This window comes from Mustelus asterias, chromosome 8 (genome assembly GCF_964213995.1).
Source record: "Mustelus asterias chromosome 8, sMusAst1.hap1.1, whole genome shotgun sequence".
Classification (NCBI taxonomy): domain Eukaryota; kingdom Metazoa; phylum Chordata; class Chondrichthyes; order Carcharhiniformes; family Triakidae; genus Mustelus; species Mustelus asterias.
In genome coordinates, this window is record NC_135808.1 from 88,728,917 (window position 1) to 88,747,941 (window position 19,025).

At 45.1% G+C, this 19,025-nt stretch overlaps 1 protein-coding gene across 1 annotated transcript in view; it reads right to left on the reverse strand.

Moving 5' to 3' along the window:
- Positions 1 to 19,025, reverse strand: part of ptger3 (prostaglandin E receptor 3 (subtype EP3)) — a 65,441-nt gene that overhangs the window by 21,335 nt on the left and 25,081 nt on the right. The window contains exon 2 of the mRNA XM_078219201.1: positions 9,266 to 9,568. Within this exon, the coding sequence (XP_078075327.1) occupies positions 9,266 to 9,568 (303 nt within the window). The remainder of the gene's footprint in view (positions 1 to 9,265; positions 9,569 to 19,025) is intronic.

Genomic DNA, 19,025 nt, shown 5'->3' on the forward strand with positions numbered 1-19,025 from the left:
TGCTCTCTTTCAGACACAGCAGCCAACCACATGTGACAAAGATCTTTGGCTGCTCGGACATAGACGCCTTTGTAGATACAGAAGTGTTGTTAATGTCATTAAACAAGCATGAGGGCAAGTCTGCAAATGTGCAGGAAACCCAGAGTCTGCTCAGCGTCGTCAGAAACTATAGCTGCTTCATTCCTGACCTTGCTATATTATCTGCCCTGCTACGTGATCTGACAAATGAGATCACCAGGCAGGACTGGATTAGATCACACACACACAGGCTGTACACCAGATCAAACAATAGTTTCCAGCAATTTGTACTAATGTCTATTAGGGAACACCATTCAGCTCGCCTTAGATGAAAGCTCAGTCAGCTCATGTGAATTTCTCATGCAGAAAGGCAAGGCAGGCAGCCCACCAGTCATTACAATGGCAAGCAGATTGCAAATGGCCACAGATCAATGCTCTTTGCAAAGATAGAGAGAAGCGCACGCAACCATTATGTGTGAATACTTATTACCAGTTAAGTCAATACCCTCGCAGTGTTGGCCTTGTTGCACTGCAGTGATGGCACCATCTGCTCGGGAAGAAGGTGATGGGACTCCTCCAATCATCCCTGGACTCCGAGGAGGGAATCCTGTCCTCCCTTCCTGCTACTCGCGACTCTGCCTTTGCAGCTCCAAGAGCCGTGGGATAACTCAGCCCAGGGACACATCATTGGGCAAGGGTTCAGCAGAATCCTGGACTCCGGCATCCCTCCAAATGCCGGTTCCCTGGGACGTCGCTGCCTCCACCTGCTGTGGATCTTCAGCTGTGAGGTGTTCACCAGTGAGTGGCCCAGATGCCAGCCTACTTATTGATCTCACTGAACTGTGGGTATCTGCACTGGTGCCGGGTTTGAGTGACAGCTGTGACACCTCTTGGTTGGAGAAGTCCCACTCTGAACTGCTGGAGCCCAGTGGGTCGAGGGGATGTGAGGATGGTCCGGCCTGTTCTACTGGTAGACCTTCAAGAGAAGGGACATGGAATCAGTTCATTACAGGGAATATGGAGGGAACATTGATTACTCACTTGAGACTTGAGGAATTGCAGCATATGCTGCCATTGAGAATTCTCACATTTCTCTGCAGCTCCCACTTCACCAGCAGCGCAGGCACGATCTTCCTCCTCCCCAGCCAGCTTGAAGGCTCGCTCCTCAAAACATATGAAGGTTCTGAGCTCGGGCATGATTCCAGCTGGCTGCACCCACTGACGTCTGTTATGGTTGGGTTTGTCCTGCAATGATACAGATGGGGGCGGCACGGTAGCACAGTGGTTAGCACTGCTGCTTCACAGCTCCAGGGACCTGGGTTCGATTCCCGGCTTGGATCACTGTCTGTGTGGAGTTTGCACATTCTCCTCGTGTCTGCGTGGGTTTCCCCCGGGTGCTCCGGTTTCCTCCCACAGTCCAAAGATGTGCGGGTTAGGTTGATTGGCCATGCTAAAAGTTGCCCCTTAATGTCCTGGGATGCGTAGATTAGAGGGATTAGCGGGTAAAATATGTAGGGATATGGGGGTAGGGCCTGGGTGGGATTGTGATCAGTGCAGACTCGATGGGCTGAATGGCCTCTTTCTGTACTGTAGGATTTCTGTAGGTGTAGGTGGGAGTGTTGACATTTAAGATGATGATGAGGTGTGGCAGGCGTGGAACTTGGAGTGTGAGGAGCATAGCAGCTACTGGGGGAACATGGTGATTGTGGGAGGGAGCGGGGGGAACCTGCTGCCTGGTGTTGGCAGAGGCCAAGCTGGTTGAGTGAGAGAAAGGGTTAGGGTGCAAGGGGGTCCAGTGGGAGACTGGGGGATGGTTCAATTACCCTAGCTGAGCAAAGAAGATCATTCATCTTCATCCGACACTGCTGCCCCATCCTCTTCAGGAGTGTGTTTGCACCGACCAGGGCTGTCACTGCATCCTAGGTGAGGTGGTGACTCTGCTGGAAAGCTGTCTCTTGGAGCAGGGGTAGAGGGTATCCCGTCCCTGCTCCACTCCATCCAGCTTCCTTGTGCGGGACTTCTCTGAAAAGCACGGTGCTGCCTTCTTGCCTGCCATCTCCTGCAGTCGTTGTGGAAGGAGTGCTGGGGAGCTGTTTATATGGCGCTCCCAGTGCTTGGCGTTGCAGGGCGGGCAAATCAGATGGAACACGCCGCTGATTCTTGTGAGCTTAAAAATTATTGCTAATGAAACATAAGATTTGGTCTGAAAATATGCTGGTGCTGTCAGCAGGAAACACTCCTTTTATTAATGCCAGAACCAACACTGCCATTTTTTTGGTAAGATTTCACCCAATGTGTTAAATGTGTGTAAATAGATCTTTGTTTGCTTTGTTTTTAAATCACAAAAAACTTGCTGCTGGATTTATTTAATTAGGACACTCTCTTTGCGGATGAGTAAACGCTCACCTCTTCTATACAAACACACTTATCGTGGGCAGCAAAGGAAGCAAATAAATTCTGTCTGTGACAGACAAGAGAACATAGCCAATGTAACAGCAGATGTGTTCTCTCAGACACAGCAACCAGTCACATGTGACAAAAGTCACTTTCTAAATTACAAAAGGAAACTAGTGCAAGATATCAAGAAGGAAAGCACATGTTTCTCTAGGTATATAAAAGGGAAGAGAGTCACTCGGGTGAATGTTGGTCCCTTGGAAGATGAAACCGGAGAGTTGATAATGAGGAACACTGAAATGGCAGAGATGCTAAATCAATAGCATTGCAGTGATAGTGGAGTCAGACACTTTAGGAACATTTAAGCGGTTATTGGATAGGCACATGGAGCGCACCAGGATGATAGGGAGTGGGATAGCTTGATCTTGGTTTCAGATAAAGCTCGGCACAACATCGTGGGCCGAAGGGCCTGTTCTGTGCTGTACTGTTCTATGTTCTATGTTCTAATACTTTGCCTCAGTTTTCATGGTGGACGACACTAGTACCATTCCTATAGCAACTATTCCTAAAGTCAGAAGTAATAGAAAGGGTAGAACTTAGAACAATCAACATTGATAGGGAAAAGGTACTCAACAAACTATTGGGGTTGAGGGCAGGTAAGTCCCATGGGCCTGATGGCCTACATCCTAGGGTATTAAAGGAAGTGACGGTGGAGATAGTGGATCCATTGGTAATAACATTTCAAAATTCCCTGGACACAGGAAAGGTTCCAATGGATTGGAAAAATGCTAATGTAACACCCTTATTCAAAAAGGGAGGGAGGCAAAATGTGGGAAATTACAGACCAGTTAGTTTAACATCCGTTGTTGGGAAAGTGTTAGAATCAATTATCAAAGAAGCAATATCAGGACATTTGGAAAGTCAAAACGCTATCCATCAGAGTCAGCATGGTTTTATGAAAGGCAAATCATGTTTGACTAATTTGCTAGAGTTCTTTGAGGATGGAACAAGCAAAGTAGATAATGGGGATTGTGTAGATGTATATCTGGACTTCCGGAAGGCGTTTGATAAGATGCCGCACAAAAGATGAATTCACAAGGTTAGATCACATAAGATTAGGGGTAATTTATTAGCTTGGATAGGTGACTGGCTGATGGACAGAATGTGGAGATGCCGGCGTTGGACTGGGGTAAACACAGTAAGAAGTTTAACAACACCAGGTTAAAGTCCAACAGGTTTATTTGGTAGCAAAAGCCACACAAGCTTTCGAGGCTCTAAGCCCCTTCTTCAGGTGAGTGGGAATTCTGTTCACAAACAGAACTTATAAAGACACAGACTCAATTTACATGAATAATGGTTGGAATGCGAATACTTACAACTATTCCAGTCTTTAAGAAACAAAACAATGGGAGTGGAGAGAGCATCAAGACAGGCTAAAAAGATGTGTATTGTCTCCAGACAAGACAGCCAGTGAAACTCTGCAGGTCCACGCAACTGTGGGGGTTACAGATAGTGTGACATGAACCCAATATCCCGGTTGAGGCCGTCCTTGTGTGTGCGGAACTTGGCTATCAGTTTCTGCTCAGCGACTCTGCGCTGTCGTGTGTCGCGAAGGCCGCCTTGGAGAACGCTTACCCGAATATCAGAGGCCGAATGCCCGTGACCGCTGAAGTGTTCCCCAACAGGAAGAGAACAGTCTTGCCTGGTGATTGTCGAGCGGTGTTCATTCATCCGTTGTCGCAGCGTCTGCATAGTTTCCCCAATGTACCATGCCTCGGGACATCCTTTCTTGCAGCGTATCAGGTAGACAACGTTGGCCGAGTTGCAAGAGTATGTACCGTGTACCTGGTGGATGGTGTTCTCACATCCACACAGTTGCGTGGACCTGCAGAGTTTCACTGGCTGTCTTGTCTGGAGACAATACACATCTTTTTAGCCTGTCTTGATGCTCTCTCCACTCCCATTGTTTTGTTTCTTAAAGACTGGAATAGTTGTAAGTATTCGCATTCCAACCATTATTCATGTAAATTGAGTCTGTGTCTTTATAAGTTCTGTTTGTGAACAGAATTCCCACTCACCTGAAGAAGGGGCTTAGAGCCTCGAAAGCTTGTGTGGCTTTTGCTACCAAATAAACCTGTTGGACTTTAACCTGGTGTTGGGTAGTTCTGTTTGTGAACAGAATTCCCACTCACCTGAAGAAGGGGCTTAGAGCCTCGAAAGCTTGTGTGGCTTTTGCTACCAAATAAACCTGTTGGACTTTAACCTGGTGTTGTTAAACTTCTTACTGTGATGGACAGAAGACAGAGAGTCGGGATAAATGCTTTTATTTCTGGATGGCAGGAAGTAACTAGTGGGGTGTCACAGGGTTCAGTCCTTGGGCCCCAGCTATTTACAATCTATATTAATGGCTTGGATACAGGGATAGAAGGCTCTATAGCCAAATTTACAGATGACACAAAAATAGGCAGGACAGAAAGGTGCAACGAACCTTACAAATGGATATAGATAAGGTAGGAGAGTGGGCCAAATTGTGGCAGATGGAGTTTAATGTGGATAATTGTGAGGTCGTGCATTTTGGTTGGAAAAATGGAAAGGCAACTTATTATCTAAATGGGGAGCGACTTCAGGGTGTTCCGGTGCAGAGGGATCTGGGTGTCCTCGTTCATGAGTCACAGAAAACTAGCATGCAGGTACAGCAGATAATAAAGAAAACAAATAGAATGTTGGCATTTGTAGCTAAAGGAATAGAATAGAAAGGTAAGGAAGTATTGTTGCAACTATACAAGGCATTGGTGCGGCCACACCTGGACTATTGTGCACAGTTTTGATCCCCTTATTTGAGAAAAGATATAGCAGCATTGGAGGCAGTTCAGAGGAGATTCACTGGATCGATTCCAGAGATGAGGGGTTTGTCGTATAAAGAGAGGTTGAAGAATTTAGACCTATACTCTCTGGAATTTAAAAGATCAAATTGAGGTATACAAGATGATAAAAGATATGGATAAAGCAGATGTGGAGTGGATGCTTCCGCTGGTGGGGAATTTTAGGACGAGAAGTCATAGTCTTAGGATAAAGGGTAGCAAATTTAAAACAGAGTTGAGGAGAGACTACTTCTCACAAAGGGTTCTGAATCTGTGGAATTTGCCACCCCAAAGTGGTGGATGCTGGGACAGTGAGTAAGTTTAAGGAGGAGTTAGACAGATTTTTAATTGGTAATGTGTTGAAGGGTTATGGGGAGAAGGCAGGAAAATGGGGATGAGGAGCATATCAGCCATGATCGAATGGCAGAGCAGACTTGATGGGCCCAATGGCCTAATTCTGCTCCTATATCTTATAAACTTATCATTGGCTGCTTGGACATAGATGATAAAAGGTATGGATAAAGTAGACGTGGAGCGGATGCTTCCGCTCGCGGTTGGGGCATTTATATATACAGAAGTGACTGTCAATATCATTCAACAAGCATTAGGACAAGTCTGCAAATGCTGCAGATCCTGCAAATGTGTAGGAAACCCAGAGTCTGCTCAGAGTCATCAGAAACTATAGCTACTTCATTCTTGACCTTGCTATATTATCTGTCCTGCTACGTGATCTGACAAACGAGACCACCAGGCGGGAATGGAATACATCACGCACACAGGCTACACACCAGATCAAACAATGGTTTCCAGCAATTTGTTCTAATGTCCATTGTAGCCCTCAGAAAACCATTCAGCTTGCCTTGAATGAAAGCCTGGTTAGCTTAGGTGAAGTTTTCATGCGGAAAATAAGACAGGCAACCCATCAATCACTACAATGGCAAACTGATTGCTAACGTCCACAGATCAACACTCAGCAAACAGAGAGAGAAGCACACACAACCATTATATGGGAATACTTATTACCAGTTAAGTCAATAATATCTTCTTGTGAAACTGCAATCAGCAGAGATTTGTGGCATGAAACTAAGGATATCTTGAAGAAATTATGAAATGGTTCCCAGCTGAAAAGAGACCTGATGAAAGACTAAAGTTGAGATGATGAGACAGCTAGCAAGAATAGTACAATAACACAATCCAGTGGAGTCCATAGTCGGCTATTTATGAGTACGTAAGTGATTGCAAAAAATTTATGATAATATATTTAAGTTTTAAAAATTGTACACATATCAAAATTGTTTAAAATTCATCAAATTATGTCAAGTAAGTATAACTACTTCCTAGATTGAGATGCGCCTTCAAATCCTTAAGATACATATGACAAATAACCTAATCTGACCAAGTTAAATGTTTCCCTTTGCTACCCTGCCACTGGCTGCTGTAATTAAATGCTTCATAATCTAGTTTGATGAGTGTTTTGACTCCGAGCCTGCTCACATGGTCATTGTGACATATTTAGCTGATATCATCAACATTACTCAAAATAGATCCATTAAACTTCAAGCTTTCTATGGTTAATCAGAGCTGGGCGAGTTTGATTACTTGCTTATGTGGCCTTATCATTGTCATATTTTTAGATTAGAGAATCTGGATCAAGAAACGAAAAGCTGGTGCACCAAGGTTGAATACAGTAGGGAACAAATATAAGTTAAATCAAATCGTAATGATTAGGTAACATTAAGCCTCTGTTTACAAAACATATAAATCCGACAGGAAGGGCTGACCAAGTCAGGCAGCACGGTGGCACAGTGGTTAGCATTGCTGCTTTACAGTGCTGGGGACCTGGGTTGATTCCTGGCTCAGGTCACTGGCTGTGTGAAATCTGCATGTTCTCCCCCTGTCTCCATGAGTTTCCTCCGGGTGCTCCAGTTTCCTCCCACATTCCAAAAGACCTGCTGGTTAGGTCCATTGGCCTCTCAGTGTACCCGAACAGGCACCGGAGTGTGACAACTAGGGGATTTTCACAGTAACTTCACTGCAGTGTTAGTGTAAGCCTACTTGTGAAACTAATAAATAAACTTTAGACAGGTACTTCCACATTTTGAAGTACTGGAGAAAGAATCCATTAGAGGCTGGTAAGTTTAATTTTGATAGTTATTATTCATAACATGGATAAGCATACACAATATAGTAAGCAGCCAGACCATTTATTTCAATTGATATATAGTTTGCAAAAAATGTGCAACTTAGAATTTTTCTCAGAAAATGTCAACATTTACAGAACATAAAATACAATTACACAAAGTGGTTAAAAAATCTGCCATGGACCTTAAGTGCAAATAAGTTATATGGAAAGGGGCCAAACAATCGGCACCGGTTGATTCTAAAACATATCGCTTCAGGACACCATTATTAATTTATAACTTTACTGCATTTAACATTGCATTTCCATATATATATAGTTGCAACTAAACTTATACTCAAACACAGCAGTATAAGAATGTATATTTGATAAAATACCTTGAATGTTTTCCATCTAATTAAAATGTTTACTTTCCAAATTAGTTTATACGAGCCCGTTTAAAGAAAATATACTTGATTATTGATGTGTAATCTCTGGCCTAAATATGGGAACATTAATTACCATATTAATTACATGTAATAATACATGTACCATTGTGCCATATACATGTAAACAGTTAACACTGTTTTTAAATTATACAGTTGGTCTAATCTGTAGCTGACTGCAGTTTCCATGAGGACAGAGAATATTCATTAAATAACTGGGCACAATTAGACTTACATCTTTGTGTCAAACAACAGAACAAATTATTAAAACAATGGTGTTCCTACTGCTAGCCCATATATATTAGATAAACCAGGAAAATTGGAAACATTCCCATGCATTTAGATAATTCTCTAACCTGTCATTTTCTCTCTTTTTTAAAATGTTTCATCTTTTTTTATTAAGGTTTAAGTTGGAACATAAAGAACATTGAAATGATCGCAGAAGATGATAAATGATCATAGAAATCATAGAAGCTTACAGCACAAAAGGTCGCCATTCAGTCCACCATGCCTGCATGGCTCTTTGAAAGAGTTCTCCAATTAGTCCAACTTCCTCTGCTCTTTCCTTTCATAAGTATGATTGAATTTGCTTCTCCCTCCATTTCAGGCAGTGCTTTCCAAAAACAACTCACTGGGGAATACATTTCTCTCATCTTCCTTCTGGTTCTTTTGGCAATTTCTTTATTTGGAGCTTTCTCCAAACTCTAACAAAATATGTAGACCACAATCAAAGATTCCACAAGGATATGTCATACATAAGTAGTCACTCTCCAAATGTCCACTTTTTTTTTTACTGGTAACTTGCTTCATATGCAAATCTCCTTGTTATACTGGCTATCCCTCTTAATTTCCAATTGCTTCATCTGAGCCATCTATTGATGTTCGTTGCAATTTCAGTTTCAGTGTGTGCCTACTCGTGTAAGGGCAGAGAAAATAAACAAGAGTTGCAAGGTTGTATGAGATCTTGGTCTTGGCATGATCCAGCAGGAAATGGGAAACAGACCAACACTCGTTTCATTGTATTCAGCATATCTGGACCATTTCTCCGGTAATTGGAACTGTTGTGAAACTTACTTTGATAGCCTTCTTAAGGTGTGTCACCTTCTCTAGCATTTGTTACCTGGTTTTGCAGGTGCTCTATACAGTGCTTAGCCTAGCTGCCACTTCTGGCCAGACATATTGCACCAACGTTGAAGGGAGTACCAGCTCCTTGCCAGCCATCAAAGGTAGTATATATTAAACATTTTCTTAAGATTATCAAGTCACTTTTCAGTTCATCAGAGGTTCAGATAAAACAAATGAATGGACTCAAAGCCTAAATAATATTTATATGAGTTGCTTCGCATGGACATTTCACATTTTAGAGACAACCAAGGACAATATTTTCTATCATAAAATCGATTGTCATTCTTTTGGGTTCATCTCACTTCTGTTATTTGTTCTTTCATATGGTTTCTTGCTTCTACTGTTACAGGAATCTCCTTGAACCCCTCTACGGAGCAATTAGTCATAGCATTGGCTACCTGACATACTTTCCTTAACAGGATTTCTCGGAGCAATAAATAAACCCAGGGATCAAGAATTTGATTTAAAGACGCCAGTCTAATGGCTGTGAGGAGAAAGTTGCAATCGGGTTTCAGTTCAGCATTGAGGGACGAGGGCTCGTCCGGAGGAGATGTGTAGCAGTGATCGGACGAACTTTCAGTGTAGGTCATTTTCAACATCAGTACCTGGGAAAGACATGATTAGAAGACTCAGCAAAAACTAAAACTATTTGTGACAAATCACATACCTACTTTTTCTAATCTTTTTTGCTTAACCCTCCTAAACTTAAGGAGGTGATTCAAAAAGGAGAAGAAGTTCCCTTCGGCACCAGCAGCCCTTCCCTGGAGTGTAGAAGTCCTATTGTTACCACAACTACTCGTGGTACACTTTGGGGTTGGGGGTGAGTGGATGCACCTGAAAATGAGCCTCAAGATCTTTGAAGTAGCTTCAACTGACCTGACCAAAAGGATGGTGTTCGAAAGGGGAAAACATAATGCATGGGACACCTTCTTTGAGGTTGAGGCTAAGGTATGTTGCTGAGTAACTGGAGAACAACAAGTCTTACTTTCTATCCAGCTGATCTGGGAGTACTTGATGCTGACTTGATAGGAGTCATTTTAGTAAATTGCACCTCCATTAGGTGTCCTCACCTGTCAGGAACACATGTCATGAATTTGGATATTTCTCCCATAGTTAATTTTAATGGACGGCAGGTGAAAGGATACACATCTCAACTCCCAAAAATTGCCCCCAGTGGAGGAAGGTCTACATTAGCCCATCATTTCATAAACTTATTCCTTCCTTTCTGTTGATCACTTCCTGCATGAAAAATAACTTCCTGACAGCAGTCTCAGATTCATATTTCACTGTTTTGAACCTGTGCCCTTTGTCCATCTCGCACTATTATTATTTAAGCAATATTTACTATTAAACATTCCAATCCCATGGCCTGAATTTTATGTTCGATCCAAATGTATGTAAAATTGTGTAAAATGATGTCAGGTATGTATTCCTATATCATAGCACACACATGCAATGTTGAGGACGATTGGTGTGTAATGCATGTGCACGCACATGAGAATCAGAGCTGCACCCGCCACCGACAGTTACAGGGCCAATTAAGGCCATTGATAAGTCTACTGAATGAATTTTACACTGCCTGAGTGATTTTCCGCTAGTTGCATGGGCAAAACTGGTGGGCAGCCAGCACATTTTCATCAACTTGTTATCCAAGGACAGGATAAAAGCCCCTGGAGCACAAGCATATTCAATTTCTTTGTGAGTTTCATTTCAAACCTGCCTGGATGTATTCCTGGAATCATAGAAAACTTACAGTGCAGAAGGAGGCCATTCAGCCCATCGAGTCTGCACTGAAGTCCTGATGGAGCATCACACACAGACCCTACCCCCTAACCCCAGGTATTTATCCCGCTAACCTACACATCTTGGGACACTAAGGGGTAATTTTAGTATTACCCATCAATCTAACCCACACATCTTTGGAATGTGGGAGGAAACCGGAGCATGCGGAGGAAACCCACACAGACATGGGGAGAACGTGCAAACTCCACTCAAGGTTGAAATCGAACCTGGGTCCTTGGAGCTGTGAGGCAGTCGTACTAACCACTGAGCCACAATGCCGCCCCAAATTTGAGGACCTCATCTACCCTGGAAGGTTTACTTGAGGATTGCAGCCTGGTGCACCTTAGTTGTAAGGCACAGGTCCTTGTGCATCTCATCTAATGGAATAGACTGCTCAGTTGGTGGACCTCCTCTGAAGCAAAGAGGGGCAGGAGGGCGAGGAGGCAAGGTGAGCGCAGGCAGCATTCCAGGCAGAGACCTGTAAGAGGGGAGGCACGGCTCAGTTGGTGCATGGCCAGCAGGGATGTCAAGGTGATAGGTTCAGCATAAGACATCATTACCCAGTGGCCCGAGTGTAAGGCAGTGCTCTGTCTACCTCCAAATGTCCGAGGTCCAGTGCTGAAGGAGGTTTCATCTCTCTCTAGGCATACAGTGACAGCAATATGCCAGATGTTTGGGATCGATATCGTTTCTAACTGTGTGGATGGACACCCCATGCCAGCGGCCTTGAAGGTTATGATGACCCCCAACTTCTTCAACTTTCACTTCACCATTTCTTTGCAGGGGTCAGTGGGGGATTTGTGTGGTGTGTCCCAATGAGCTGCACACAATTGTGTCAAGTTCATCACTGACCCTCTTTTCAGACGTGTCCACACATTTATCCATTACTGGATAGACAATGCCAGCCAGTTGGACAGAGCCAGAGGCTTTGCAGTATTGCTGGATTTCTGGTATTCAGAGTGTAATGGATTGCACTGATGTGGCCACCAAGATGCCAACGCATGAGCTAGGAGTCTTTGTGAGCCAAAGGGGTTGCACTTGATGAACGTGCAGATTGTCTGTGACCACAGGGCACAGCTTCTGCAAGTCTGTGCCTGTTACCCGAGCAGCTCACCATGATACCCACATCTATCAGCAGTCACAAGTACCAAGGCTGTTCATGGCTCCTGCATGATTGGATGAATGGCTCCTGGTGGCCGATGACCCCACTCCGTCACCCAAGAACTGAGGCAAAGGAGCAATACAACAGGAATCATGCTTCCACAAAATGGTGGTGGAGAGGACCATCGGGCTGCTCACAATGCGCTTCAGATGCTTGCAGTATCCTCCAGAGCATGTCTCCCTTATACCAATAGTATGCTGCATCCTGCACAATCTGGCTCTGGCAAGGGGGGACCCGATGGAGGCTGGGGAAAGTGAGGCAGCTCCACAGGCCCGGGAGGATGACCCCTCTGGGGTCGCTGGGCTCGAGGGTGAGGTGGTGCAGGGTGAGTATGTGGAGGCAGACAACAGGGATGCTTTGATCCTGCAAACTTTCAGTTAGACATCCGAGGCATTGATGTTTCCTCATGCCAATGGCAGCATCTCCTTTACAAATAATTGCTATGTGATAACCCAACCAAAACCTCCAGCACCATACAATGCAATACAGTTACTACAATTCTGTGCTCCATCTGGCACCTATTGCAACCATACAGCAAACTCAGCCCATTACAGCAAGATAAATGGTTATATAATTGTCAATGTACCAACAAAGAACATAAAAAGTTGCCAAACTGAGCACAAATTCCAAAATAATGAGCATAAAAAATGTCACCAGTGACATGCTGGGCACTCCTTAGTCATTGCAGTATCATCAGATGCAGCAACCACTATAAGAGGGGCAGAGGAGCTGGTGCCCTCATTCAGAGCACCCTGAGAGGAGCCTACGGCAACGAGAGGCAGCTCGTCTGACAGTGTAAGGAATGTTTGGACCTCCCTGCTCCTCACTGATGGATGGGCACCAGGCAGAGAGACTAAGTGCCTCATCCATTTCTCACACTGGCAGCGACCTCCTGAGCTCACAGCCAGTGGGTTGGGTGGCAGGTGCGAGCTTGACCTCTGGAATCACTGATTCTGTTTCTGAAGCTGCCAGTCCACGGGAGTTTCCACTCTCTCAAGGGGGAAGGCTGTGCACTCAGTGCTCAATGTCAACGCAGTGCTCACCCTCCACATGGACTCCTCCATGACAGAAACCATGATTCGTAGACCCTCTTGGATCTCCGCCAGATCTTCCCACTCATCCTGCTGGATACCTAGCATTTGCTGCCTGATGGACAACCCCAGAGGCTCATCAACTGCCTCGGACTCAGCACTATTCTGGCCTCCAGTAGTGCTCCCACTGCTGGTGCTCTGGGGCCTCTCTCTCCCTCCACCAGCTCCTCACGTAAGTGTGAAGTGCCCTCACCACTGTGCAGTGCCTGTGGAGCTGACGACCTAGTGCCAAGGTGTTAGTATCTGCTCTGGTGCCTGGTTTAGAGAGAGGGTGTGATGCGGATGCAGGTGTAAAAGTCTCTTCCTCAGAGTTTAAAGGGGGCTCCTCAGGGTCACCGGTGGCTCTGGCAGATGGCGTATCTGTGGGAGGAAGACAACATATCAGTACGTTCAATCATCATAGTCAGTGTGCATACTAGGTGGACTAATGAGACAATGGAGAACTGCAGTATGGGACTATCTGCTTTGGAGTTTTGATGGGCATTCTTGCATCTGTGCACTTCATTCTTACCTTCATCAGAGAGCCCTAGTGGCCAGTGGCACTCCAGCTCCAGTGCTTTGGCTGAAGGTGTATAGATTAGGAGCCCACACCCCGTTCTTCGGTGCTCTGCTTCATTATGGCTTCTCTTCTGAAAGGGGTAAATAGAATTCATCATTAATGCTTCCTCTCCCTGAAGGTCCTTTCCAGTTTCCCCCACCCCACAGCCAGTTACTGGAATGTGTCACAGTTGCACACCTCACCCTGAAATACACTGAGGCCAAGTGTGCTGGCAGCAGAGGCTTCAGTACCAGTGTACGCACACACTCTTACACCCCTGAGCATCCTGAGTAACAGACACCCAACATTTCTCTGCATTGTTCCGTGCCATATCTGCAGTAACTCTTGCCGGCTGCAGAAGATAATTTTTGTGACACTGAAGCCACATGGAGCACAGCAGTAAATATGCATCCATTGACCTGGGTGTCAACCTCTGTCCATGCCTTCTTGGTTAAATGGCATGCTGTTGGCATCCCTGAGCATCAGTATGTCCTGACACTGGCCTCCTCCACCAGGCACTCATCTGAAAGATAGGGGGCAGTGTGGCCACTAAGCTTGCCTTGCATGCTCACCAGGTGCTAACGATGTGACTGCTCCAAATTCGATGCTCCATAGCTTCAGAAAACTGCCTCTGTCTCCCCCACCAAGCCCTGGCAGCCCTTAGGGTGCTGCCTGCAGAGTTTTAAACTCCCCCTGAGGCCCCATTGGACCTGTTGTCCGACTCGTTCCAAACAGCAGACCAGTTTCCCACTGGGTGGGCCACCCTGTGTACTGTCATGTGGAGAAGTTGATCCTGGCTGGGAGCAGATTCTGCATCTGCTTCTGGATCCATCGACTTCACGCACACGCCAAGTGTTAAATTCAGTGTACCATATACTGCTGTACAATCATCCTTCAGATGTTTCCTTTTCAGGCTAAATAGAAAGATTCTCACCAGTCTTTCTACAGAAAGCAGAACGCTGACACTCTGCACTGTGAGGTTTCTCAGCAGTGCCTCTCTTGTGTTTCACTGATCACAACTGGCCATTCAATTCAAGGATATAGTCTGACTAGAACACTGTCCAGTTTGTGAATGACTTCCTCTGACTTGTATTCTTCATTTCTGGGTATTGGCTTTGTTGATTGTTGCGCTGCATTGGCCAGATATATTTACTGAAGAACCGTCTAAAATTCATTGACCGCCTTCTTCTCTTCACATTTAAATTTTGTTGATTCTATTGTAGCTTTGTCGTTTGTGGCAAAGTCCCGTGTAACCCCCTGCTGACAACTACATGCTCTGACCAGCTGAGTTAAGTAAAGCTGTACCTGGGATGTGCTTGATGTTATAAGGGACTACTGGAAAATGTTCAATTAACAGGATCCTGAGTTCTTAGCGGTTGGTGTTGAGCTAGGCTAAATTTCCTATTTACCAATAAATGTCAGTACAGGCGTGAATGAAAAGGATTAGTGTATGCAGTTGCAATCTAGAGTAATAACCTATTAATAATAGCGCGGTGCCTCCTAAAATGGTGAGTATGTAAATCTTATAATAAGAAAAGGTTCAGGACAACCGTGCAAAAGGAATAACAAAAATAAATTTATTTTCTTGCACTGTTGCGTCTCATAAAACAGGTAAAGAGTCCCAAACTAAAGATTTTTCAATTAAACAGTTTCAATCCTGAGAAATGTTCAAAATATTACCAAGCGCTTGGATTTATAAACGTTGGGGCCCATATGTTGGTGCACATATGAAGAAAACACGCCCTCAACAACACACTGCTGATACCGTTCAGTGTCTGATAGTATAGTCTCCAGTTACTCACGCAACCACGACACACACAGTCCAGAAGGGTCTGCGAGCGGGAAGATGATGCAGCAGGAAAAAGAAATGCAGCAAGCTGTCCGTGTAGTGACGCAGGTCCAGTGCGCTGAAGTCTGTCCTCCTCGGCAGTGCTACTTAGCAAGTTAGCTTCAGCTAATCCTCGTTCTCTCTGTCTTCTCAGTGAGAACTACGCCCGGCGTTTATAGCTGACTGTCCCTCACCGACAGTTTCTAGCAGAAACGTCCACGCTTGAGAGTACAAGACGATGCGCTTTACACTTTTTCTCAACAGTAATGAAAATAACAAACAGGACTAAACCTTGCTGCCTTTCACTTCAAACTCGAGAAAACGAGTTACTAAACTGCGACAAACACGAGCTTTAACTGCACAGTAATATTTGTGCCCATACTATGAAGTATGTTAGTCTTCAAATATTATTTGCCTCGAGGTTAAAACTGGGTTTTTACCGCATGGAAACAGCTGCTCTTCCCCACGTGTGTCTCCCCACTGCAGCTTCCTCTGCCTCCCGCTGTTTTTTTTCCCCTCCCCCTAAGTAATCTGATTGGCTTAAAGTGCAGCTCTCTAGAAAACGGATTGGCTTCGCTTACATCACTCAAACAAACAGTATCTGTTCACGGTATTGGGCCCAGTAAACGGGATATTGAAACTCACAAGAAAACAAAGAACAATGGTAAATGTCTTCTTCATTAAATTTACCCATGTTTCAAGAAAATACACTCTTTTCATTTTTCTTTCATTTATCCTTTTTTTCAGGCCCCTACATTCTCCCCCCACCAAAATACAGCATGCCCCCATGCTGGGCTACATGACATAGAACCCAGTTAACCAAGTACACCATGTACCTTAAACTGGCCCTCATAGTGTGATGACTGGTATAATAGAGGGTGAAAAGTGTGGTACCTTATTCATATATGACAAGCACTGAGCAAAGGAGTTACACCACCATGCATGACAACTATTGCAGTGTTCAGGAAAATGCATAGTGGGTGGCGTAGCTGAGTGAACACTTGTATGTCCTACTACTACAGACTTTACACACGGCTCTCCCAGCTTTGTATAATGTAAGCGGTCTGCTGGCTTTCTCTCTCTCTCTGATCTCCTTATCTCTGGTTCTGGATTTGCTATGTTAGATGTGTCTGTAGTGTAAGTGCCCTCAACAGAACTTTCTTGTCCTACTTCCCTTTGCCCAGTTACTACCTCTTCTATCACAACAGGTAGTCCTTCTAAAGATTCTGAGCTCGCTGCGACTTCTGGCCCTTCTGTAGCATTTGTGGGGGGATTGGACTCCGTGGGCATGACATCCTGTTCCGGTTGTTCACAGATTTCCCCAGGATTGTCAATGATCAAGTCCTCTGGGTAATGTCCATACTCTGACTCTGAGTCTGAAGAGTTTTGATCTCCCAGGGGCACATCAGCTGCGGAGTCATCTTTGTGAACCTCAGGAGTTTGATTCCTTTCTTTTGCTTTTCTGCGCCTGAGGGCTCTTGGAGAGGGAGTAGGCTTTGGGTCAAACTCAGTGCTCAATTGGACCTCTTGTCCCAGGGGCAAAATATGATTGCGGTGCATGACCTTAATGGGTCCCAAATCATCTGCAGGCTTTAGACGATAAACAGGAAGATCAGACATTTGACTCTCAACCACATAAGGATTTGCACTCCACCGATCAGCAAGCTTCTGTTTCCCTTTCAGGCCAAGGTTTCGAATGAGGACTCTATCCCCAGGCTTCAAGCAATGGTAGCGCACTCTCTGGCCATACCTCTCTTTGTTACTTTGGTTCATTTTAGCGGAAGTGGCTTGGGCCAACTGATAGGCTGCTTGCAGCTCTTTCTTCATCTTAGACACATACTGCAAGTGGGAAGTTGTTGAGGTCCCATCCGCTGACACGCCAAAGCAAACGTCCACAGGAAGTCTGGCTTCCCTCCCGAACATTAAAACGTAGGGTGAATACCCAGTAGCTTCATTTGGGGTGCAGTTGTACGCGTGGACCAGATGTGCAATGTGCTGACTCCATTTGGACTTTTGACTTGGCTCAAGAGTTCCTAACATGTTCAACAGGGTTCTATTGAACCTCTCTGGTTGAGGGTCACCTTGTGGGTGGTATGGTGAAGTTCTTGATTTCCTCACACCCAACATGGTCAATATCTCCTTCACCAACTGGCTTTCAAAATCCCGATCCTGGTCTGAATGTATGCGAGTTGGTAGGCCGTAGTGAATGAAGTATTTCTCCCATAGAGTTCCGGCAACCGTTATGGCTCTCTGATCCTTGGTTGGGAATGCTTGTGCATACCGAGTGAAGTGGTCAGTGACTACCAACACATTACATACGTTGCGGGAATCAGGTTCTATGGAGAGAAAGTCAATGCACCCATAGGGCCTGAACTTTGGATGTGGGAAAGTGGTGCTGCTCTCTGTGGCAGAGTCTTTCTCTTAATGCAGCGTTCACATGTCTTGCAGTATGTCTCTACGTCTAGCTTCATGCGGGGCCAGAAGAATCTGTCACAGATGAGTGCATATGTCTTGTCAAATCCCAGATGTCCATTGTTGTCATGCAGTGACTTCAGAACAATACTGTGGAACTGCTTGGGGAGCACAAGCTGTCGCCGTAAGCATTGGTCAGACTATTTGACTGTTCTGTAAAACAGACCCTGCTCGATGGACAGCTTCTCCCACTCTCGTTTCAGAAGTGTAAGATCAGGATGGTTTGTCTGTATTTGACTTGCCGGTGCCTTCTGATTGACAGCTAGCCATATTTCTCCGATACATGGGTCGCTTTTCTGAGCAGCTTGAAACTCTGCTGGACTGAAAGTGGGCAGCTGATCAGCTACTACTGCAACGGTATGACAGAAAGCTTTGGGAACTGCAGACACATGAGCTCCTATGTGTTCTTTCACACATGGATAGGAGTGTCCTGCTCGTGTGCTACTCGACACAGTCTGACAGAGAGCCCGCACTCCTGGAACTGGGATTTCTTGCCATTCATCATCTGGTGTCATGCTGTCATGTGGACGTCGAGACAACGAGTCTGCGTCAAGGTTATACCGGCCTGGTCCATACTTAAGGCTAAAATTGTAGGTGTTCAGTGCTGAGAGCCAGCGATGACCAGTGGCATCCAGTTTAGCTGACGTTGTGATGTATGTCAGGGGATTGTTGTCCGTTCTGACTTGTACAGTAGCTCCGTAAAGATAGTCATATAGCTTATCCACAATAGCCCACTTGAGAGCTAAAAACTCCAGTTTGTGCGCTGGATAGTTTTTCTCAGATGGCGAGAGACTTCTGCTGATGAATGCAACTGGGTGTAGACCATCATCCTGCTCTTGGTATAAGACATCACCTAGTCCGTCCAGGCTAGCATCCACGTGTAGAATGTAAGGCTTCTGTGGATCTGCGAACACCAATACAGGGGCTTTGGTGAGCCGGGTCTTGAGTCCTTGGAAAGCATGTTCGCATTTCTCACTCCACTGAGAGCCAAAGGGTTCAGAAGGCTTGAAGTAACTCTTGTCAGGTGAGTTTGCAGTCTGACTCCCCTTGGAGCGGGAGCGGAGAGGATATCCTTGAAGGAGTCCGTTGAGGGGACGGCAGAGTTTGGAGAAGTCCCTGACAAAGCGGCGATAGTAGCCACAAAATCAAGGAAGGATCTGAGCTCTGTCACAGTTTAGGGTCTCAGCCA